Source organism: Mirounga angustirostris, unplaced genomic scaffold (assembly GCF_029215605.1).
Source record: "Mirounga angustirostris isolate CCGP_5_RB_7025 unplaced genomic scaffold, mMirAng1.0.hap1 SCAF_3, whole genome shotgun sequence".
Classification (NCBI taxonomy): Eukaryota; Metazoa; Chordata; class Mammalia; order Carnivora; family Phocidae; genus Mirounga; species Mirounga angustirostris.
In genome coordinates, this window is record NW_026991711.1 from 130,841,803 (window position 1) to 130,867,831 (window position 26,029).

Sequence of the window (26,029 nt, forward strand, 5' to 3'; positions counted from 1 at the left end):
TGATGCAGAAAAAGCATTTGACAAAATACAACATCCTTTCCTGATTAAAACTCTCCAGAGTATAGGGATAGAGGGAACATTCCTCAAGTTCATAAAATCCATCTATGAAAAACCCACAGCGAATATCATCCTCAATGGGGAAAAGCTGAGAGCCTTTCACTTAAGATCAGGAAAACGTCAAGGATGCCCACTCTCACCACTATTGTTCAACATAGTACTAGAAGTCCTAGCAACAGCAATCAGACAACAAAAAGAAATAAAAGGTATTCAAATTGGCAAAGAAGAAGTCAAACTCTCTCTTTTCACAGAAGACATGATACTTTATGTGGAAAACCCAAAAGACTCCACCCCCAAATTACTAGAACTCATCCAGCAATTCAGTAATGTGGCAGGATACAAAATCAATGCACAGAAATCAGTTGCTTTCTTATACACTAACAACACAACTGTAGAAACAGAAATTAGAGAAACGATTCCATTTACAATAGCACCAAAACCCATAAGATACCTCGGAATAAACCTAACCAAAGAGGTAAAGGATCTACACTCTAGGAATTACAAAACACTCATGAAAGAAATTAAAGAAGACACAAAAAGATGGAAAAAAAATATTCCATGCTCATGTATCGGAAGAATAAACATTGTTAAAATGTCTATGCTACCCAGAGCAATCTATACCTTCAATGCCATCCCGATCAAAATTCCAATGACATTTTTCAAAGTTCTGGAACAAACAGTCCTAAAATTTGTATGGAATCAGAAAAGACCCCGAATCGCCAAGAACATATTGAAAAAGAAAAACAAAGCTGGGGGCATCACGTTGCCTGATTTCAAGCTGTATTACAAAGCTGTGATCACCAAGACAGCATGGTACTGGCACAAAAACAGACATATAGACCAATGGAACAGAATAGAGAACCCAGATATGGACCCTCAACTCTATGTCAAATAATCTTTGACAAAGCAGGAAAAAACACGCAATGGAAAAAAGACAGTCTCTTCAATAAATGGTGCTGGGAAAATTGGACAGCCACATGCAGAAGAATGAAACTCGACCATTCTCTAACACCATTCACAAAGATAAACTCAAAGTGGATGAGAGACCTCAATGTGAGACAGGAATCCATCAAAATCCTAGAGGAGAACATAGGCAGTAACCTCTTTGACATCAGCACAGCAACTTCTTTCAAGATACATCTCCAAAAGCTAGTGAAACAAAAGCAAAAATGAACTTTTGGGACTTCATCAAGATAAAAAGCTGCACAGCAAAGGAAACAGTCAACAAAACAAAGAGGCAACCCACAGAATGGGAGAAGATATTTGCAAAGGACACTACAGATAAAGGGCTGGTATCCAAAATCTATAAAGAACTTCTCAAACTCAACACCCAAAAAACAAATAATCAAGTCAAAAAGTGGACAGAAGAGATGAACAGACACTTCTCTGAAGAAGACAGACAAATGGCTAACAGACACATGAAAAAATGTTCATCATCATTAGCCATCAGGGAAATCCAAATCAAAACCAGTTAGAATGGCAAAGATGGACAGGGAAAGAAACAACAAATGTTGGAGAGGTTGTGGAGAAAGGGGAACCCCCTTACACTGTTGGTGGGAATGCAAGTTGGCACAGCCACTTTGGAAACCAGTGTGGAGGTTCCTCAAAAATTTAAAAATAGAGCTACCCTATGACTCAGCAATTGCACTCCTGGGTATTTATCCCAAAGACACAGATATGCACCCCAATGTTCATAGCAACAATGTCCGCAATAGCCAAACTGTGGAAAGAGCCAAGATGCCTTTCAACAGATGAATGGATAAAGAAGATGTGGTCCATATATACAATGGAATATTACTCAGCCATCAGAAAGGATGAATACCCAACTTCTACAACAACATGGATGCGACTGGAGGAGATTATGCTAAGTGAAATAAGTCAAGCAGAGAAAGTCAATTATCATATGGTTTCACTTATTTGTGGAACATAAGGAATAGCATGGAGGACATTAGGAGAAGGAAGGGGAAAATGGGGGGGGGGATTGGAGGGAGAGATGAACCATGAGAGACTATGGACTCTGAGAAACCAACATGGTTTTAGAGGGGAGGGGGGAGGGGGGATTGGTTAGCCCAGTGATGGGTATTAAGGAGGGCACGGACTGCATGGAGCACTGGGTGTTATACGAAAACAATGGATCGTGAATCACCACATCAAAAACCAATGATGTATTGTATGGTGACTAACATAACATAATAAAATTAAAAAATAAATAAATAGAGACATGCCAGCAGGAAAAAAAAAAAAAATCCCACATACTATCAACTCCCAAGATGGTGACCCTCTTTGGAAATAGTAATGTTATAGACCTCTATACTTCTGCAAAGTTATTTTAAAATAGTATCACCAGAATCTTGACTCTGTACAATGATTCATATTCTGAATTCTGGATATGGATAATTATGTAGCTACATACCCATCTGACTTAAAGAAAAGAGATGACAATCATGACAACCAAAGAGAAGATCTATGGGTACATAATACACATTGAGAAACTCACCAAATTTCCCACAGTGAGTACATTTTTGAATTCTTCAGTCATTGGGTGATGCTCCATAGCCATAAACATTGTGTTTAAAACTATGCAAATGGTAATAGCAAGATCTACAAAAGGATCCATTACAATAAAATAGACAAGCTTTTTGAATTTTATCCAATATGGAGAACAATTCCAGATCAAGAATGTGTGTGCAAATCTGTACCACCAAGGTGGACATTTTTGTCTGGACTCTTCAAGTTCTGGGGAAAAAAAACAACAGAGAACATAAAGCCAATCATTTGTTTATTTTATTACTAACCAGGTACGGTACAAATCAGCAGTACACGTTAACACTGAAACAAGTTTTCTGTTTAGACTTTGCAAATTTAACAGTACTTCTTCTATGAAAGCATAGCATATTACATAAAAATCTTATATCACAATGTTCATTTACTAGAGCAAGCATAAGTTAGGGGAAGGCAGTGAAATTAATGACTCAAAGCAGATATGGGCAACTCCCAGAGAAACATACACCTAACATGTGATGGGAAACAGGAGAATCTATGTAGAAATATATATTTTCCACCAATATATATCCTTTCATAGGTGAAAACAATCTGAGAACCAAGAGACTAGAAATAATTTACAGAGTGACTCATTCAATAGATATGTCATATCATGAGCCCTTTTATTTCTCACTATTAGGAGGTGGAGGGAAGCTTTGTCTGAGGCCATCATGGAATGTGTGGGTATGAGGTAGCAACCCAAGGACAAGGTGGGACCTGGGGCATATTGTAGGGGGAGAGGGTGAGGGCCAGTACATTTTAAAAGTTGCCACCCTTAACTCTTCTCAATGCATCCCAGGGTCTAACCACTATTGTTCCTATTATGTTCTCTAAATTGCTTTCTCTAATGTCTTTTCATCATATTCTGAACAGATGTTACATCACATATTACCATTTTATAATTTCATTGAATGTGCTCAGAGGCAGCAATTTATAGACATCTGGAAGTATGTATTATTTTTTTGCATATTAGAATGATGATAAATTCAGAGAGACTAGTTTAAGTTTCTAAGACTATATAGTGAGAATCACCCAGCCCTGGGTTAACCTAGATTTCTTCATTAATTACCATTAAGCTGTTTATCTTTGAAAAGTCCTATCACCTAATGTCTTTAATCACAAAAAAAACTTTATCAATTTTTTTGAGCACATAAAGACCATTCCATTAGTGTCCATTGATTATCTTTACTAACGTTTATAACCATTTTTTATTCTTTGAATTCTTCCTAAGAATTTTATATACCTATTTAAGGCTGACCAGGATTTATCTAAATTCTGTTTAAAAATCTGTATGGGTAAGAGGGTATTATTACATACCTTCTACAGTGTTTGTTAATATGCTTACTCTACTCATTGCTCTTTGTCTCAGATTGGGATCATTCAACATATCCTCAGAAAGAAGGTAAGAACTGGAACGTCTTTTCTTATGTATTTGATTGGCTGTACCCTGAAAGAAAAAAGATGATTAATTAAAGTTCTAAGAATAGAATTCTAATAAATTATATGTGTAGAATAAAATCTTGCTTACGTAGCTGTAGTGATTAAATAAAAGTAGAGACTAGGTTGCTGGGTTGGAATCATAGCTCTGCTACTTACTGGATGTGTATCATTAGAGAGTTACTTAACTCCTGTCTCAGGTTCATCACTGGTAAAATGGGGATAATCATAGTACTTGCCTCATATTCTTGCTTTGAGGATGAAAAGAATTAATGCTTAGGAAAATAACAAAACAAGTTGCTTTTATTGTTACAATCACTTTCATCATCTATCTTTCTGGGTCTTGAATTTATTCAGATAGTTTTACCATGTAAGAGTCCTACATGAAAACAGCTAGACGTGTGTTGCAGTGATGTGTGTTAAAGGGGCAGAATCTCGGTATTCTCTGATAAATTTCTGTAATTATTCTTTGTTGAGGTAACAGCGTTAATGGCGGCGACTGTAATGTTTGCCTCATGAATTGCTCTGAGTATATGATGATAAATGACTCAGTTTGAAAAGGACAATGGAGACTGATGGGAACTGTAAAATGGAGAATGTAAGCTCCATCTAAAAGAGGTGACCACTTTCTGCTCTAAAGGATTCCTGCCATGCAGGACTATGAGCTCAGTCTTACCAGGTACACTCATTTTTATATGAAAACATCTTGTTTTTAAATCTTGGCAACTAATTCAAAGTTAAAACACTATGCTGGTTCAGTGCAGGCCAATAATACACACACACACACACACATACACCACTCACACACATATACACACAAACAACTATACAACTCTATATGTATCACCTATCTATCTGCTTAGGTGTGGTATGTGTGGTATGTGTGTATGTATAAATATACACACACACCACTTTACAAACATATAAATATAGTTCTAGAGTTTTAAAGTTGTATAGTTGTTTAGATACAGTTATATATGTGTGTATATCACAACATGGACACATGGGCATAAATCTATGCTTGTGTGTCTGTCAGTATGTGTACGTGCAGACATACAAGCACACGTATCTGAAGGTGGCTATTTGTAGAGACTTATTAGATCCAATCTCTAATTTATTGACTTTCCAGAAAAGGCAATTTTTCTCCAAGTCAAACAAGAGTAACAAATTCTTTTTCATGTAGACATGTTTTAGTTGTCCAGGTTATATTATTTGTCATGCAGTTTTTTCATCTAAACTGAACATTTTGCCACATTATTATGTTTGTTGCATTTCTGTTGAATCCTAGAGTATCTACTAACTCCTCTAGTTTTGTAGTTTGTTTCAGGATTTATGGTAATACTGATTTTCCTATGGTAAAAGTAAAGTCTTAAATAAAAACATTTCATTTAAAGATATGAAATAATATCCAAATTTGATACAAATTCTATATTTCACAGGTAACACATCACTGAAAAGAAAAACACAGCAAAGATCTGATTCCATAGAAATTTAACATGCTCACTTGATAAGGAAAAATATCTTGGCAGAAGGGCTGAAGCTGTATCATGCAAGCACAGAGGTCACACGTTACCTAAAAGCACATGCATTCACTCCAACTGAAATGTTTGTGGCCATGACTTTGACGGAACTTTATTCTCACTAAAAATACTATGTTGTCTGAAAATATGAATATATGAACAAGTAACATGAGTTCAAAGTTTGTTAGGTTAGTCAAACCCCCTGCTGATATTTGGTCATGCAATATAATATGGTGAGTGGTCTAAAGAGGTAACCTAGAAACTCCAGAAACCAGAAAGTTCTCTTTCAAGCCTAATCAGACTCTTTTTCTAACCACTCAATTACTCCTAAACTCTTGAAATTGTTGCTTTGGACTGGTTGTTTTGTTTTTGCTTTTATGTGTATATGTTTGTATTAATGTATGTAGTTTGGATATTTTATTTTTATTCATAGACACCAGACAAAAGAGGGTTTTTGTTTTTTTTTTGAAATGAAAAGAGTAATTTTCATTTATGTATGGGGGGAAAAGCACAACTATTCTAAATTATTTCCAAGTTCAGAAGCCTAACACACACTGGAGAGAGCAAAGGTGTGGTGGGTTAAGGGTACAAGCTCTGAAACAGAGGGCCTCTGTTTGAACTTCAGGACTACTGTTAATTAGCTGAGTGAACTTGAACAAGCTGCTTTAGTTCTCCGAGCCTTGGTTTCCCTCTTTGTAAAACAGGGATAATAATATATCACCTTATAGGGCCATTGTAAATACTAAACACACGTTTGCTATTATTATTATTAATTTTAAAACTCAAGATTCCTTGCACAAGGAATAAACAGTATCTTGACAAAGATAGCAGGAGGTGGCAACTAATCCAAACTTCCTTACAGAAATGGGACCTATTATCAATGAATAAGATCAGCATTAGCAATGCATTTCCTGTGCTGACATATATGTATATATCTTTTATACATTGTTTTCTAAAGGGATGGTTTACAATATTCAAGTATAATTTCATTAGTTAAGTTCCTTTTTTAAAAAATGGAGTTTTAAATATCTTTGCATTAGACGTCTATAGCATATGGGATGAGAATTCCACGAATGAGTTAAAGGTGTATTTCTACAGTAGAGGTATTGCAAGACACAGAGCCATTCACAGGACCAGAGAAGGCCCCTCTAGCAGGGAGACTGACTGATGCAAGAATTAAGGGTGGAGCCATGCCTGAGCTATTTTAAAACGTCCTTACGCTGTCATCAGAAGTTGCCTTATCTATTATCACCTCTGGCAGAAGCTGTCCATTGGGGAGCATGAGGGCTGAGGGTCCATCAACCAGGGAGACCACACCATTGCAGTCCACGGCACTGTGCATCTTCCCATTCACCGGCAGCACTGGGGGAGACCTACTGGCTTGGCTGATGTTACTGCTGCGCCGCTCCCGAGGTCTGTGGGGCACAAACAGCGAGTCCCTCCTGCTTTCGCTGTCTCCAAAAATGCTATGCTCATCGTCGGCAAATTCAGTCTCCGATCCAACATCTTTCCCTCGACCTTTGAAACTAAAAAGGCTTGTTCTGCTGCTGCGCCTTCCAGAAAACAAAGAGCCTCGAATGCTGAGCGGTGACTGCAGAAAAAAGATGACATTTATCTGCTGAAGCACCTAAGAGTAGAAGCACACAGAACTACCACAGACCCCACTGAGCTGAGGCCAGGTGGCCCTGTGCTGGTTTAAAAGAAGCGTATTTAAAAACAAAGGAATTTGGCAGCAAGACAAACTCTTCCAAATCAGGGATGAAAAGACTGGATGAACCCATCCTTTCAGGACCGGGTAAATTATTTATTGCCACACAGGTCTTTCCTACTCTGTCTGGCCTAGAGTGACATCTCCATTCTCTCCATTGTTTCTATCCCATTCATCTTGCTACAAAGAACATATCATTTTTTAAAAACTTTTGGTATTAATACCTGTTATTTAGCTTTTCATATATCAATCCCCAAGTTCCATAAGTAATTGAAACTTTCTTGAGGCCAAAGGCCACGCTGTATGTTTCTTTGCCTTCCATTGCTTGCAACTCCACTTTACATATTGGAAGCTCAGTCAAGGTATGCTGAGAAAGACCTTTTAATGTCAGTGAGTTTACAAAGTCATAAAACACAGAGAACTTGAAATAGAGATTGCCCAACACCAAAGAGGGGGGAAAGTCGCATCTATTTGACTCATGGCCAGGATAAACTGTGTCCATAAACCAAACTGAATGTTTATTCTTTGGAAGTACCTAATTCAATACATGTTAGTGCTTCCTATGTAAAGGACAAAGTGGCAGGCACTCTGAATAATGGAAAGTGAGTATAACCAAGTCTCTGCCTTAAAACAGGCTTGGATTGCTCTTGTCCTATTTCCTTTTATTGATATCACATGTATTCAAGTTCAGTCTCCCCAGCTAAATTATAACATCTTTGAGGGCAGGGACTCTATCCTTTATTTCTATGTCCATCTGGCAGTGTCTTACACACTTAAGTAGTAGAAATTTTCAATGTAGACATAAATGAGAAGGATAGTAATTTCTGAATGGGGCACCAAAGAGCAGATTGGAGAAGGGAGAGGGCAGAGGCAAATGTGCGGGGCGAGCGGCATAGGAGCTAATGAAGGAAGAACGGGTGCAACTACACCAGGTGGAAAACAAAGAAGAAAATCATCCCACTTAGAGAACACCACACGTACTAAGTAATAAAGTACAGGGCATGTAGGTAAGAGTGAACGATCATGGTGGACTGAGGGTATGTGAAGGTAGAGAAAGGGGGGAAATGAGGTTGAAGCCAGTCCACAACGTGGATAAGATGTGGGTCTTGTTCTGTAGTCAATGATTAACACAGTCAGGTTTTTTTTGGGTTTTGTCTTGTTTCTTAAAGTTGAACCAAAGGACAGCTTTGTTCTAGAAAAATGATTTGGGAAGGTTGTGTGATAGAACACAGGGAAATGTTTAGGAGAATAGAAGCAACTGTTTTTCTTAGAGGTCTGTAGGCAGGGAAACCTGAGATACGGAGGTTTCCGTGGAAAGAGAGGGAAAAAAGCAAGAGAAATTTTACACAAGCAGAAATAACAGACTGTGCGACTAGATGTTAGTAGCTGAAGCAGTTGGGGGTGGGGACTGTCAAGGTGTCTCCAAACTTTTCCAGCTTGGGTGACTGATATTTAGGCGGTACCATTACTTACAGTGGTGAGGAAAAGTGGAGAAACTAATCTAAGATTAGTTTTTAACCAATGAGGCATTATGAAATACAGACTAGATAAAAATGTAAAAGCTAATATATAGTGTAAATAATTTTTTCATTTCTACAACTGTTCTCATGAATACTTTGTTTTTAAAATTTGTTTATCAGAGAAGATCATATAACAATGCTGGAAGTATAAGTTCCTTCAAAAATGGTCAAACTTCAATGGAAAACTATGGACATCTATGTTCTTTCCATAAATGTCCAATGATCAACATGTTTTTACCCAAAAACATACTGATAAAGTCATTCACTCTACTCTCCTGAGATCCCATCTTCAAAATAAAACATTTTGCTCTATAATCCTACCCCTGGCGTTATGCATTCGATAGGTGCAGGGGTACCTGGTTAGGGGTAGACAGTCTCTTTTCACGTGCTCGTCTATGACCTTCAACACCAAGGTGGAAACTTTGTCTCCTGATACTCTCCTCTGACTCTGATTTGGACAACTTCTCATTGTCTCCCTTTTCTTCCCCACTGGAAAGCTTCTTTTGATTCCTTTTCTTTCTTCTGTTTCTTCTTTCTTTAGCACTTTTAGAGCTCAGTTTGGATGTTTCAGAGGAACTCTCAGAGAAGCCCATCATTCTGCTTCTCCCAGTACTTGTGTATTCAGCTGCTGCAACTGCAATTGCCTGTTGGACCAAGAGGCCACACATAGTGTAAGTCATTTCCAAGGTCTGGGAAACCCTATGATGGGGCACCTCTCTGACATGAATGTAATTACATTATGCACATATCATGTCCCTTGTACATGAAGTGATGCCGCTTTCTTTGCACTATGACCAGAGAGCTTACAGAGCACTCTTGCTTTGTAATAAAGCCCTATTTTACTTCGGAATTAAGCTATTACACACTATTACTATATATATAATAAAACAACTTAAAATAGTATATATGAAGGTTTTACTAGGTAATTTTGGAACATAAAACTCACATAAACCATACAATAAGAAAATGTGTACAACTCATTCAGGTAGTTAATTCAATATTATCAATAGAGTCAGATACTCAGTTTAATGAAGACTGAATTATCTGAAAATGAAAATGAATTATTACAAAATACATCTCACGAAAATGAGGGACTTCTAAGGGTTTCCTATTAAATTCCTGGGATGACCTAGTGTTAACCCTTTATTAAAAAATTATGTTTTTACTATTAAAACAATCCTTGTAAAAATTTGGAAAATAAGGACATTGTGAATTAAAATTAAAAATCACTCATAGTCTTACATCCTGGAAATAATTGGTGTTAATATTTCTTCCAATTTTTATATGTAATTTTTAAATGGTTTGCATATTATACTAAATTTTGTATCTTACTACTAATACATTATTATATTAACACATTTCACTGTTATAATATTCTTAAAACACGTAATTTTATGGCTGAATAATACTCTGAGACATAAAAATATAATTCTATTAACCATTTTTTAATTTTTAAAAATTTAAATGCTTTCTGCTTTTCAATATTTTCAGATACTGCACTGAACATCTTTCTGCATTAAAGTTCTCTGCATGACAGATTACTACCTTCCCCCTAATAAGTTAGATACTTTGAAGATATTTAACTAGGATGAACCATCAAATAAATTTTAAACTTTTGCAGAATATTTAAATTTGTGTTCTCTTAGTACAAACTTTCTCTAACTTCTCTACTGAAGTGCCCCTCTGGAGAGGAGAATAAGGAAGAATCCTCAAGAGTTTGTGTCTTAGCCCAAAGTGACCACAACCATAAGTATAGGTTTTCTTAACAGCTCATGTTTTTTATCTTGAAAGTTCCTGCCACGTTAACAAAAATCGATGCACATTTTGCTTTCTACCCCATAGGGTATCTGTTAACTTAAACATTTAAATAATTTTCCCTAAATTCTGTACACAATTGTTACTCTGGTGAAACATACCATACCTGTTTTGGGACTTTGCATAATGCTATGCATACTGAGTCATCATGGATAACAGGTTTAGGAGGAATGGCTTAGAACATTCTCTGTGCTGGAATGAGCTGGTTATGGGGAAGGGTACAGTGGGACACATGTCGATTCTAACTCAAACTAAAATTGGTTCCTTTGACCACACCAGAATGAAAATTCTGTTTATATTTAAAAATCCAATAAGGAAAATCTCCCTGGGGAAGGCCACAGAGCCTCTGCTACTCCCCTTTGGACTTCGACTTCTAGGAAGAATTTTAAACCAAATAATAATACCTCAGCTTCTTCTTGCTCTTTTTTAAGATGATCTAACATCTGCTGAAATTCTAACTCCTTTTGCTTCGCTTCTTCAATGTTTGCCTGGTTCTGTTCTTCATAGGCCATGGCAACCACGGCAAGAATCAAGTTTATTAGATAAAAGGAGCCCAGAAAAATCACCACAACAAAGAAGATCATGTAGGTTTTCCCAGCAGCACGCAATGTCTAGGGAAAAATGGAAATCATTATTTTAGGAACACAAAGATCTTTGGAAAATTATTTCAACTTGAATGGCCTATTAGGCATGAAGAAGGTGGGGAGGTTTGGTATAATCCCATGTTATCAAAAATATAAAGGAATAAAATTATATCTCTAAGGAAAACAATCAGTATTAAAATACACACTTTTTCAGTACAAAGGATGTAGCCATCTATTAAACTTATATTAAAATTAGGTATGGTTCTTCACTATTTTTAAGACTAATAATCCTGAATTTTTTTTTTATCCACAGTCTGAAAATTACTCAAAAACTAGCTGCTCTGCTCATTTTCATATTAGAGGACCAGATAATATCTATAGTCCCTTTTGCTGATAAAATTCTATCTTTACCAGGAAGTATTAATGATGATGTGTTATGTTCACACAAAGTAGACAGCTTTACTGAATGATCTTATCTGCTCATCTACTCTTATATTTACTTTTCATTAACATGTATCAAAAATTTCTGAATGCAGTATATGGTAAAAAAATTCAAATGGTATAAAAAGCTATTACATGAAAAATCTCTCTCTCCTATCTCTGATGCCTCCTCATTTCCCTTTTCTATCAGTTATTGTTGTTACAATTTCTTCTCTCTGATAAAGTTTTAGTAGTGGTTAATGGGTATACTCATTTTCATTTTCATAGGAGTTCTATGTTGCATTCTGCAGTGGTTCCCAGCAACATGTTAGAAAGTCTGCCTCCCATATCTCAGCCAGATAGCGTCTCTCTTTTGATCTCCATCATTCTAACCAGTAAGAAATTAGAGGTCACTCTAGTTTGAATTTGCATGTCTTTAATTTTGAATAAAACTGAGCATCTTTTTATACACTTAAAGTTCTCTGTATTCCTTTTTTCCTCTGAAGTATATACTTACAGAATTTCTATATTCATTTATAATATTATCAGAAATGAAGCAAACATAAAACAGGCCACAAGAAGAATCTGGCAATTCAGAGAAAAGTGATTCATTTTTATATATAATACAGAATAACCATTTTCATCTCCTTCCTCTTGGGGTTGGGTGCTGAGAATATGTGAGTGAAAAGATGCAGCCCACAGGCCCAAAAGGATCACATCTACGCTGGAGGAGATGGCTATGTGAATTAACAATTACAGCACAAATGATGGATAAACTGAGGAATATTCAAAGGGCATGGAGATCTAGGGGAAGGAGGAAATGAGTTGGGACAGGAATATTTAGAGAAGTGAACTGAGTCTTCAATTCTTGTATTAGTTTTCTAGGGCTGCCATAACAAAATACTACAGACCGGGCAGCTTACACAACAGAAATGTTATTTGCTCGCAGGTCTAGAGGATGGAATATCCAAGTGTTGGTGTGCTGGATTTCTCCTGAGGTTTCTCTTCTTGGCTGGCAGATGGCTGCCTTCTCAGAGTCCTCATGCGGTCTTTTCTCTGTGTGTGGGCACATTTCTGGTGTCTCTCAGGTCCTCATCTCCTATTCTTATAAGGACACTAGTCAGATTGGATTAGGACCCACCCAAATGCCTCATTTCAATTTAGTTACCTCTTTAAATCCCTAACTCCAAAAATAGTCATTCTAAGGCACAGGGAGTTAGGACTTTACCATATGGAAGGGAGGGGATACAATTTAATTCATAACAACTGTACATGGGAATTCAAAAACTAAAGCATGATGAACCTAGGAGAGCCTGGTGTTTCGGGCACTCCAAGCAGGGCAGCATGTGCAGAAACCAGCGTGGACAGGAGAGCTACAAGAGCCATGATGGTGTATTTCCTGCTATTTACTTAGGACCCCATGGGATGCTATATTCAGAAAGAGGGAAAGGGAACTGGAGATCAGATAAGCCAGGAAAGGATAAGACAATAATTTACGATTTTAAGAATTATCCACTCGAATAGTGCTGGAAGTAAAACATGTCTAATTTCAGTGATAAGATAATAGGGTTTTGTCCTTTCTAAATCGAATAAAACATCTCACGTAAAGTCCGGCAAGGAACATTCACCAGCTTTTTATGCCATTCAAAAATGCAATGAATGTTTCTCTTGGCACTCACCTGCTGGTAAAGGTTTTCCCAGTAATCCTGGGTCATTAGCCGAAACAAGGCCAAGAAGGCCCAACTGAAAGTGTCAAAGCTTGTGTAGCCATAATCAGGGTTTCTGCCAGCTTTCACACACCTGTACCCTTCTGGACACTGACTACATATGAAACAGAACGTCACAAGTTAGAATGCTTCTAGGATGCAGGTTAAAGAGTGCTACAGAATAGTTAGACATCCCAGGTTCCTGTTCTAGGGAGACAATATTGAATAATGATTAAGAACACATTATTTGGGGGGCGCCTGGGTGGCTCAGTCGTTAAGCGTCTGCCTTCGGCTCAGGTCATGATCCCAGGGTCCTGGGATTGAGCCCCACATTGGGCTCCCTGCTCGGTGGGAAGCCTGCTTCTCCCTCTCCCACTCCCCCTGCTTGTGTTCCCTCTCTCACTCTCTTTCTCTGTCAAATAAATAAATAAAATCTTTTAATAAAAAAAAAAAGAACACATTATTTGGAAGCAGGAAGAACTGGGTTTGAAGCCCATCCCTATGATTTACTAGTTGGTGACTTTGCCAAATTACTGAACTTCTCCAAGGCACAGTTCACTCCTTCTGTGAGAAAAGGATAACACCTACCTCAAAAAGCGAAGACTGTTGTTAAGTTTAAAAAAGATAATAGATGCAAATTACCTAGCCTAGCTCCTGTAGATATAAAGCATTTAATAAATGGCACCTGCTATTAGCATCATCATTAAAACTTAGAAACTTCCACCAGATGCCAAATAATAGTTCTTGCACCATAAATATTGATAAATAGGCCTCCACCAAAACTGGGTTCCCCCAAATTATTCTTGGAGCGAATCAGAATAAAAAATAGCCTAAATAGAGCAATTGTGTAAGTTCATAAAGATTTGTAACTTTATGATATTTTTCTAAAATTGGTGGATTGATATCCATGATGCTATTGAACAGTATTTGAGCTGTCTCTGGGAGCAGCAACCTTATTTGTTTAATGTTCCAAGTATACACAGAGTCTGGTGAAGAAATATCTGGTCAGGAGTGCCTGGGTGGCTCAGTCATTGAGCGTCTGTCTTCAGCTCAGGTCATGATCCCAGGGTCCTGGAATCGAGCCCCGCATCGGGCTCCCTGCTCAGAGGGAAGCCTGCTTCTCCCTCTCCCACTCCCCCTGCTTGTGTTCCCTCTCTTGCTGTGTCTCTCTACGTCAAATAAATAAAATCTTAGAAAAAAGAAAAAGAAAAATAAATATCTGGTCAGGGGAGAGCAAGAACAAAGGCTCTGCAGCAGAAATGAATTTGGTGTATAGGAGAAACTGCAAGATGACTATTTTGCATAGAGAGGAGATTCTTAAAATATCTTTACCCAAGTCCATGGGTTCCTTTTGTTTAGAGTGGCCAAAATGTCACTGCATTCAGTCATTTATGAGTCATTCTTGATTGGAAAAAGAGTAGAATTTGGGAACAGGACGTTGATTCTGTCACTCTTCCTTCCAGAAAGATGAAAGACTTGAAACTATCCAGCCAACTTTTGGTGGGGTTTTCCGGAAGTAACTTTCTACTTTCTTAAGATTTATATGACTTGTGTCTTGTTTCACTTCAAGCACTACCTCCAAGTTTTGCTTTCAGAAGTATGCATTAACCATAAATGTTTTAAAGTTTGGGCTCACTGTGGGACATAATAATGCCATGAAATATATGAAAGCAATATAAAATCAAAGGTTCTGATTTAAAAAAAAAACTGATTGGATACACTTTTCCCCTTTTTGTAGCCTTTTGACTAAAAACAAATACTACTTACCCTGAATCTGTGCTCACACCACAAAGGAGAGCATCCTTAGATCCCTCCAAGTAATAAAAATATTCTGTTTAGGAAGAAATTCAACATATAACATTAGACAGTGACATAGAAGATAGGTTAATTAGTATAGACATATTCACACACCTTCAGGCCCAGTCTCAGGCAATGTGCATTCATTTATTTATTATATTCTCATATATTCTCCCTCAAATACTTATTGATAACCTCTTATGGGCCAGGCACTGAATATAATAATAAAAGCATGATAAACAAGATCATTAATTTTGTGGATCTTTCTTTATCTGTAGGTAAGGGTGGAAATTAGGCATAGGGAAGGACAAGTAAATAAGTAAGTAAATAAATAAATATACAAGGTATTTTCAGATAGTGATAAATGTCCTGAAGAAAATAAGATAATGTGATAAAATGTGGTCAGGGAAGGCCTTTCTAAAGATATGACATTTGAACTGGGGCCTAAATGCTACAAAGAAGCCAGCCATCCAAAGACCCTGGTGAAGAGATACTTTTGGCAGGGTGAAGAGCAGGAAGGAGCAAGGGCCTTGAGGCAAAAGTGAAGTTAGTGTATGGGAGAAACAGCAAGATAGGCAGCCTGGCTACAGTGTAGTTTGTGGAGAGAACTATGGTGGCAGAGGTAAGCAGGTGTCAGATGATGTCAGCCTTTGTATGTTATGAAAGGAAGTTCGGACTTTAAGTATGGTTACAAGTAATAGACGTGGGAGGTAGAAATGGGAGATAATCACTATTTGAAAATGTCACTCTGGTTGTTTTGTGGACTGTGGACTATAAGAGAGCAAGTGTGAAAGCAGGAATATGACTTAAGTGACTATAGTGAAAGGTGACATGGCTAAAACTCAGAGAGTAGCTGTGCACATGGAGAGAAGGGGATGAAAAGAGTAGCTGTGCACATGGAGAGAAGGGCATGAAAAGAGTGGAGAGGACTTGCTGCCAGATCGGAGTGGAGGTAGAGGGGACATAAGAATATGATCATCAAGTAGGTAGTTTTCAAAGCCATGAGACTTGAGTTAACCCAAAGAGAAAGTGTAGCTCAGAAAGGGAAGGGGAGAAAAGAGAAAGCAGGGAGTCCCTAACTGAGCCCCAAAGTATTCTAGAAGAGGTGGAGCCAGCAAGGCCATACTATAAATGGACACATCTGTCTTCTGAAATTCTCTTGTTTATTCAACAATCAGTATTTATCTAGGACTTACAAAGTTTCAGATATTGAGGATATGGCAGTGAACAAAATGCACATTTCCTCATCATGGTCCCCTCTGTGTCCATTTTCAGGCATAAGGGATCCCATAATCTCTTCCTCCATACACTATCAAGGCTTACTGTCAAGACAAGGAGCTGATCTAACCACGCACAGTAAATGTGTAAAGAACTAACAAATATCCATGCTTTTTAATAAGGGCCCATCTTCCCATTTGGCTCAAATCAAAGAAATAAAGATGTAATGATTAGAAGGCCTTTGGAGTGATAGTGGAAGAAAGACTTTCAAGTCAGATATACTTGGATTTGAATGTTGCTTCTACCGCTTCCCATGTAGGTGAATGATCTCACCACGTTAATTGTTAGTCACTGCCATACATCTGTAAAACGTGCTTAGGACGCCCACTTTGTAGAGATGCTGAAGAGCATAAAGGGGACAGTGCGTGTAAGGCACTTACTGCAGGGATCCACACGCTCGACACGGTTGCTCAGAGAGCAGCAGCTGTCATTACTAAACTACTAAACAATTCCAGAGAAGATGAACTGACTGACTTATACACCATTTTGTCTTACACAGAAGATACAAATCTTAGAAGACACAAATAAAACAATAAAGCCTCCTAGGTGGAGGTGAAAGTTTAGGTGAGAATGCACATGAACAACTTTTTGGAAAAATTCCTGTGCCTGAGGTAGGGCAGGCATGACGGAATGAGAATGGAGGAGGTTAAGATGCAAATTTTTTGTACATAAGCTTCCAACATATTTTTGTAGTGGAAGGATTACTTTAGAATTATCCTTTAAAGTAACTGGCTCACATTTACCAACCACTGAGGAGCTGCTTTATAAGAATGGGCTCTAGAGCGGCCCATACTAGCGCATGGCAGGGTGAACTCAAGTCAGTACAGGAATGATGAAAGGTAAAGCAATGGCAGTAGCTCACTCTGGTCTTATAGAACATTTTAAAATAATCCCTAAACAAGCAGACATTAATTTATTCGAATAATTAGTCTCAAGAGTATTAAGGTTAATATGTAAAGGGAAAACGTAATGCAAAGAGAAAAACATATGTCCATGCATCATATGACCTCACTGATAGGAGGAATTCTTAATCTCAGGAAACAAACTGAGGGTTGCTGGAGTGGTGGGAGGTAGGAGGGATGGGGTGGCTGGGTGATAGACAACAGGAACGGTATGTGCTATGACGAGCGCTGTGAATTGTGTAAGACTGTTGAATCACAGACTTGTACCTCTGAAACAAATAATACATTATATGTTAAAAAAAGAAGATAGCGGAAGGGAAAAATGAAGGGGGAGAAATCACAGGGGAGACGAACCATGAGAGACTATGGACTCTGAAAAACAAACTGAGGGTTCTAGAGGGGAGGGGGGTGGGGGGATGGGTTAGCCTGGTGATGGATATTAAAGAGGGCACATACTGAATGGAGCACTGGGTGTTATATGCAAACAGTGAATCGTGGAACACTACATCAAAAACTAATGATGTAATGTATGGTGATTAACATAACATAATTAAACAAACAAACAAACAAAAACATATGTCCAAAGTAAAACTTACACATGAATGTCCATCATAGCATTATTCCCCAAAGCGGAAACTACTCAGATGTCCATCAATTAATGAATGAATAAACAAAATGTAGTATGTACATACAATGGGATAGTATTTAACAACTAAAAATAAATGAATGACTACCGCATGGAGGAACCTGAAAACAAGCTAAGTGAAAGAAGCCAGACACAAAGACCACATATTGTATGATTTCATTTATATAAAATGTTCAGAATAGGTAAATCCATAGAGACAGAAAGTAGATAAGTGGTTGTCGGGGGCTGGGGAGTAGAAGGAATGGAGAGTGACTGCCAATGAGTACAGGATTTCTTTTGAGGGAGATGAAATTATTCTAAAATTAGTGATATTTGCACAATGTGACTATATTGTGAATGTACTATAAAACACTGAATTGTATAATTTAAAAGGGAGGATCTTATAGTATGTGAATTATCTCACTAAAGCTGTTAAATAGATGTAATTCAGTATAATAACAAAGGTTGTGGATAGTAATAGATAAGCCCAACCTCACAGTAATAGACATATGGGGATAAAAGGAAATAGAAAATTGTAAAATCCACACAACAAAAATCTAGAACTGACACTCAATCGAGTGCAGATTCTGAGGAAATTTTTTATTAATTTCAAGGCCAGTGGTACCGAATGGTAAGCCATAACTGGTGACCTAAACATCCTATGATTAATCTTATCCAACCTGGTTCAGAAAGACAGCTTTTAGCAACTATATATGACTTAGGCTTCTGGAGTCAAGGGTTTATTCCTCAACCAAGAGGCAATAATAAGTCAACTCTGAGAACACTAGGGCAGGGATCAGGTAGAGGCAGGATGCCTGCAAGTGACACACTGCATTCTGGGAGACTGTATTCTGTGGAGTCCCCACAAGGAAAGCACTATAGATAGACAGGAAAAGCCCTGGGAGTACTATGACCAATACTGTGGTTTTTCCAGGAACTTTTCTTATTAAATGTCAAACACCTAGAAAATAGGAGTAAGAGACTATTTTTCTTTATCCCAACAGAACCACACCATATTAATGTACAATAGCTACTGGAAATTTAGCTACCAATTGTGCATATGAACCTTTCCTTCACCTGCAGTAGCAAGAAGGAAGTTTGCTGAGCATCAGAGTAGACAATGCTTGGCGTCAGTGGAAATCTATAAATTGTATGTTTTGAAACAGGAGGTTAGACAGTGGGCTCATTTATTTGATAATACATTTAAAAAACACCTCCAAAAAAGGCTTTGCCATAGGCACCAGAAAACACTTTCAGAACATATTCAGGATCTCTCTGTAGGCTGCCTTTACCATTGTAATTCTTTCATCTCTTCAAGAATTCCAATTCGTTTACTTCACCATTTTCTCATAATCTATCAACCAACTCCTGGGTTCACTTCTTTCCTTGTCCAGTTTAGAATCCAAGAGACACTCGTTTTCATCATCCTTTTACAATTTCCATAACTTCCAAGTATTTCTCTCAGTCTATCAGATTAACCTGGCCCAACCTTAACCCTACATGTAATCAAAATAAAAAAACTGGTAGTGATCCTAGTAAAAAAAGTTAAGTTTGAGTAAGTATTGTAAACCGATTATTAATTGTAAATGTGAACAATTGTCCATAAGATATATTACTTTTATAGTATATAAATTAAGGAATAAAATTCTTTGTAAATTGAAAATAAAATTTAAGATTATATCAATAAAAATCAGAAACTTAAAAAATAAGTAAAAATAAAATGGAAGGGAAAATATGCTAAATTCCTCATCAAACACTGGTAGTAAAGAAATTTTACATTAAATATTTTACTTGAAAACTTTCAGTTTTCTCATTTTAGGCGGTTTTCTTTATTTACAGTCTTTTACTGTATTAGTTTTAGGTTTGTTTTCTTTATTTACAGTCTTTTACTGTATTAGCTAGGTTGTATTTGCTTTTATCTTCCCCAGTGAGTGGGAGAGTATACATTTAGTAAAGTAAGAAAATGATGTATATTCTTCATAATCCAAGGAGAATCCTGACCTTTACTCCATGACCTTATTCTGTCAAAGGCATATACACTTGGAAGGTTTCCTGATGTCCCCACCCCCACTCTGGATCTAAGTATCTATTAGGGTTTATGGGTTCATGTGGGCAGCATCATACAGACACACTGCAGGTGTTAGAAAGCACAATCTTGTTTGATCTCATTTTCACCCAAATTCATCAACAGCTCTGGCAAGAGAAACTGTGTTAGGGGACAACTGTTCAGAAAACATGCAGTTCAGGCTTTCTGTAAGATATTCTAAAATATACTTGTGAAGAATTAAGAAAACTTCGAGTCTGTGTGTACAGATCGACTCATATGTTTCCTACAGAACTAGTTCTGATGAATTAAACTTTGATATAATGCCACTGGCTAGACTGAGGGAAGCCCTTAGAAAGAGCTGTGAAACTCATCATTGATTATAGGGATAGTGCTGATAAGCTGAGTAAACCCACTCTGCTTTATATAAATCTTCAGAAATACTATCAAGCAGACATTTTAATATGTGATAATTAATATGATTGTTATACTAGGATTTATACAACTATATATGTTATAGATATAATACAAATGTAAAAATATACTTATATTATCATATAATAAATAAATTACCCTATAAACCTAAGTATGAATTATACAATAAAACTACAGTATATAAAACACATAATATGTCTTATGATGAAATGTAATGGTTAATATTAATTCATAGCCAAATGTATTTCTCTAGAGCAAATTTATACATTTTTATCTTACAGAAATTGGGTATTATGGAACTATATCATGTGTCTAATACCAGAACTGCTAGAAAGCTTAGAACCAGGGAGACTTATGAAAATATATAACAGGATCCAAATGCACACTGCGGCAACTTTCTATACACTCGAGCAATTTTGAAATAATTAAAAGGAAAGCAACATTTCATTGCTAAAAGAGAACAATCTTATTTCAACCTATTAACAACTTCAGGGACATTCTTACTTTTATAGTCTTCTTCTTCAAGGGTATCTATTATGCTTTGTAATGTTTCATTATTTTCCAGCGGATCCCGCAGACATTTATGCTTCAGGTTGCCCATAAAGAGCTGCAGCCCAATCAGGGCAAACACACTCAGGCAGAATACAGTTAGGATCATGACATCAGAGAGCTTCTTCACAGACTGGATCAGAGCTCCCACAATGGTCTTCAGTCCTGAACACAGGGGGCAAAAAAAAGTGTTCCTAATGAAATAAAGCCTCTGAATGAGAAATAAAAACAAAACACAAGCTTGCCTAGAAACGCATGCATTATATTAAATCAATGACCTTAAATAACCTAGTTTGAAAAAAGCCTACTAGCTCAAAAGGGTTGATTTGCTGTTTTTTATATATTTTTTGTTTCTATATAGTATAGCAAACGAAAAAAATTTTAAACTGTTTCCAAAGAGTAACCAAATTGTCAAAATGAATAATTTGGTTCCTCAAACCATACCCATATTTGCTTGTAAAAATAATTTTTAAAAGTGCTAATTTAGTAAATGCTTGTCAAACAAACCATCTCTCTATAAAGACATTAAAACAAAGAGGCTGAATTGCAGCACAGAGTGACAACTTAACTGATTTTCAGTTAAGAAATGGTTTGTTGTGGAAAGCTAAAAAACACAGTATGACATGCAATACCCCCATGCTGATATTTTTTTATCTCTTTTCCTAACTGTATGAAAAGCAATAAAAACAAATTGAAATTTTCATTCCTGGCTAAACAAAATGGAAAATGATCTGTTACACAGGAGGGAAAATTTCAAGTTGAGATGTGAGCCAAATGGCCATCTTTATCCTCTAAGACCCATGCAGTTGATTAAACTCAAAGGCTGACTTTTAATAGTGATTGTGAAAAACATAAAAAATCAAATTTAATTAAAATGGCATAAGAGAAAGTCGTTCTTGTCTTTCCTCCAAACGGTCAAAGTCAGCCCTGGTGTTTAACCCCACTCTCACCTGGAATGACTGAAATTGTTTTCAGTGCTCGGAGAACTCTGAATGTTCTCAGCGCTGAGACATTGCCCAGGTCCACAAACTCTGTCACATATCTGTAATAGGGAGTTCACACACAACACAGTGACAACACACACACAAACAAACGAAGAACAACTCCCAAACAGTCGGAGTTATGAGTGGCCTAATGCTTCACACCAATCACTCCTTACCTGGAATTACAGAAATAGTTTTCAAAGCTCTCAACACTCTGAAAGTTCGAAGAGCTGAAACATTGCCTAGGTTTACAAATTCTGTTAAATACCTGTAGAATTAAACCAGAGTTATTCAGAATTTAGATAGAGTCTGTGATACTTACCTGTGCCTTTACTCAAGGTATTGCCTATATTTGGAAAATTCTTATTTAAATGGACAATTTTGCAAGCCCTCTTTTTTTTTTTCACCTATCACAACTAATTTAATTTGATTAGATTTGATTTGACCCCTTTTACATGAGCAAAATGCAAATATATTATTAAAATGGTTCCATACACTTATATGCCTAAATAAACAATCAAATGCTTCAATTATTATACCTCAACATTATGGTAATACAGATACTTAATATCCTATAAAATGTCAGCAGCAAACCTTGAAAACTCTATGCTAATTAAAAGAAGCCAGACACAAAAGGTCACATACTGTGATTCCATTTGTATGAAATGTGTAGAATAGGCAAATGCATAGATTCAAAACATTGATGAATAGTTTCCAAGGATTAAGGGGAGAAGGAAATAGAAGTGACTTCTTTTGGGGATGATGGAAATATTCTGGAATTACAGATTAGTGATGGTTGCACAGCTTTTTGAACGTATACTAAAAAAAACCACTGAATTTTAACTTTAAAAGGGTTAATTTTATGGTATATAAATTATATCTCAATTAAAATAATGAGACCCCTGAGAGGAGGCAGCCTTCTTTGACACAATGTTGTCTTATCAGCAGGTGGCAGGTACAGCTGCAGCAGTCACGTGACCATGAAAGAAGCGAGTCTGATGGACAAGGAGGTGGGCAGGGTGGTGAGGGAATGGGAAACTAGAAATCCTAAGACTCTACTCTATTGTCTAAATTCCTCCAATGAACATGCATTACTTTTAAAATTCAAGATGATAGAGGGAAAATATTGTATCTAGGTTTGAGATTTCAAGAAAACAAGGGAATATTTCTGGCAAATGTATTTGGGAAAAGAACAGCAGTGTGAATTAATTTAAATTATATTTTAATGTAATATTTTTCCCTTAAAAATAAACTGTGGCTGCAGATGTAATACACATACAATTCACTGATGTTAGGATTGGTATTCAGTGTTAGATCTTATAAAAAGATTTACTTCCATATTTTAATATTCTTATTAGCTCTTGAATAGTATAGGTTATAATTAAAGGCCTGAGCTTTTTCTGTGATTCTTACAGGTTTTATTAGTTTTTAAATAAGACATGGAAAAAGGTGTGAACCTTACTTAGACTGCATAGACTGCATAGACTACCCATCCAAGTGCTGAGCATGGAGGAGAAGATCAATCTTAATGATGCCATACACTTTTGAATGAGAAATGCTCTTTCTCAAAAATTAATATTTGCCTATCAATGACTAGCTTTCACAGAGTATCCTTTAAATGCAACCTTTACATGCAGGAAAAGTCAGACCCCAAAGGCTTGTTCTTACTGGAATACTGTGCTGTCTGTCATTCTCACGAGTTTGCCATTTCAAAAAACTGAATGTACTTACGCAAAAACAATGACGACAAAATCGAGCCAGTTCCATGGGTCACGAAGGAAAGTGAATTCTCCTACACAGAAGCCTCTTGCAAGGATTTTGACAAGTGACTCAAAAGTATATATTCCAGTAAAAGTATACCTAGACACAATAATTCGATGGGATATTAAATATGAGGAGAATACAGCACCATGTAAATCTTTATTTTTTCTGATCAACCAAAGAAAGGCATCTATTGGAGTGTGGCTGTTGGCTTATGGATCCATTCTATTAGAATAAACTACAGTAAAGATATTTCCAGAAAATCTTAAAATGTCCATATTAGAAATTCTTACAGAAAGTAAAAAAAAAAAAAAAAAGAAAAGAAATTCTTACAGAAAGTAGAGGTATTCAAAATGACTACGAACATAGGTATTAGATCTGCCTGGAAAAGTCCTACATTACTCCTATCAGAAAGACACATGTCTAAGAACAAGGCAGGACACCTGATACTTTCTTTCTTCTAGAAAAGACTGTAGCATCTGATTATTCTATTCTACCGGTAGCAGGTTAATACCACAGAGGAAGAAAAAATAACTGAAAGAAAAGCAACCACATAACATGGGAAGATAAACGCAATTCTTAGAGCTGCAGTAACTTTGTGGCAGGAAAGAAGAGGAATAAAATAACACAGAGAGGATATTAAAATGTATTTATACCCACTTACTCTACATTCTTGGTCCAATCTGGAGGGTTACTCATGGTCATAAATATGCAGTTCGTCAGAATAGTGCACATGATAAGCATGCTGAATAAGGTAGCTTAGAATCAAGGAATATGATAAGAGAACACAGAGGGAGCTTTGAATACTGGATAATGACACTTATTAAAATGCTAACAACTTTTTCCTAGAAAATAATTCTTTATGAGTTTATAACTCTTCTTTTAATCTCTTTGAACAAGGGAGTCATATATAAAGTAATTTATCCTAAAATGCTAATATTGCCGTTCTCCCAATTTTCTGAGTCTTACACCAAATTATATTGAAATTGGTAAACTAAAACCAGTCTTTTCAGGTACAAAAGGACTAAAATCTATATTTGAATAAATAGCAAAAGCCATATTTTATTTATTAAGATTTTATTTATTTATTTGAGAGAGAGAGAGAGAGAGCATGAGCAGGGGGAGGGGCAGAGGGAGAAGCAGACTCCCCGCTGAGCAGGGAGCCCGATGCAGGGCTCGATCCTAGGGTCCTGGGATCATGACCTGAGTTGAAGGCAGACACTGAACTGACTGAACCACCCAGGTGTCCCGCAAAAACTACACTTTAAAGAACCAATGCTAGTAATCATTTTAAAAAGGATATGAGTGTACTAAAATCTTAATAGATATTCTTCTTAGAGGACTGAAAGGAGACAGCATGTACAAAGCAGGGGTGGCATTGAAACGGAAGATTGCTTTCCCTTTGTTCAATACTATGAAAGTCTGTGGGAGAAAAAGAAAACAGCATGAAATTGAGAATCCAAAATTTCACCCTAGCACGTTTATACCAGCAGTTTACCGCATGTGCATGTGGTAGGGTCATATTAAAGAAACACTGCCATCAGACTCAAGCAACGTGATACCACTGCCATTAATGAGCTGTTTAGGTCTCACTGACCAATGAACTAAATCCATTGCTTCTTAGTAAATTAAGAAGTGAGCCATTTTTGAGCATGGATTGCCTGGAGCTCCCAAAATATAGCATCTTCTCTTTTTCATATCCCTTTAACACCCAAATCAGTAACAGTTAAGTGTGGCCACTGGAATTAGTTTAGAATACAATTTCCTTCTATCATTTCACTGCATTTTAAGCAAACTAAATAGAAACTAGCTATCTCTGACTTTTGCCCTAACACCTTGAGAATTTTAATACTTGTTGGCTATTATCATGATTAATAGCAAGTGTTCCAAATATGAGTCCTTTCAAAAACACATTTTCATAAATTTAAGGAATATTAGAGTTAGAAGAATCCTATTACCCAGTTCAATTCTCCTATTCTAGATATAATTCTAATAACAGCTAAAATAAATGAATACAAAGTAAAGGACTTGCTTGCTCCTACCCACCGTAATTTTTAAAAATAATACAAATGAACCAAATATTCTTGAAAGGTGTTATGTAACCATTGCACAAGAAGGGACAGTCTCCATGGCTTTGGTATTTAGTTAAAAATTTAAAAACCCAAACAAATAAACAGCAACAACAAGAAAACATTAACGCAATCTAGGAAGATCAAGTTCAAATCTTTGTCTTAGTTTTCTATAGTTTCTAGGCAAATTACCTGTGCTATTGAGAAGACATTGACTTGGTCTTTTGCTGTTGTTTAATGTGAATTTTATATAAGTTTATGAATGGGCTTCTGGGAAT

At 36.7% G+C, this 26,029-nt stretch overlaps 1 protein-coding gene across 3 annotated transcripts in view; it reads right to left on the reverse strand.

The window, feature by feature from the left end:
• The window catches only part of SCN9A (sodium voltage-gated channel alpha subunit 9), a 177,479-nt gene that overhangs the window by 74,080 nt on the left and 77,370 nt on the right, over window positions 1-26,029 (reverse strand). The window contains exons 3-14 of one of the 3 annotated variants that reach the window (XM_064586642.1): window positions 24,986-25,104; window positions 24,347-24,436; window positions 23,653-23,781; window positions 22,098-22,189; window positions 20,894-21,103; window positions 15,076-15,139; window positions 13,282-13,423; window positions 11,003-11,209; window positions 9,140-9,427; window positions 6,775-7,146; window positions 3,916-4,045; window positions 2,555-2,793 (exon numbers count right to left, since the gene is read on the reverse strand). In XM_064586642.1, coding sequence (XP_064442712.1) covers window positions 2,555-2,793; window positions 3,916-4,045; window positions 6,775-7,146; window positions 9,140-9,427; window positions 11,003-11,209; window positions 13,282-13,423; window positions 15,076-15,139; window positions 20,894-21,103; window positions 22,098-22,189; window positions 23,653-23,781; window positions 24,347-24,436; window positions 24,986-25,104 — 2,082 coding nt within the window. Of the gene's footprint in view, window positions 1-2,554; window positions 2,794-3,915; window positions 4,046-6,774; window positions 7,147-9,139; window positions 9,428-11,002; window positions 11,210-13,281; window positions 13,424-15,075; window positions 15,140-20,893; window positions 21,104-22,097; window positions 22,190-23,652; window positions 23,782-24,346; window positions 24,456-24,985; window positions 25,105-26,029 lie in introns of those variants that run through there. The other 2 variants (XM_064586641.1, XM_054506155.2) reach the window with 2 other exon arrangements.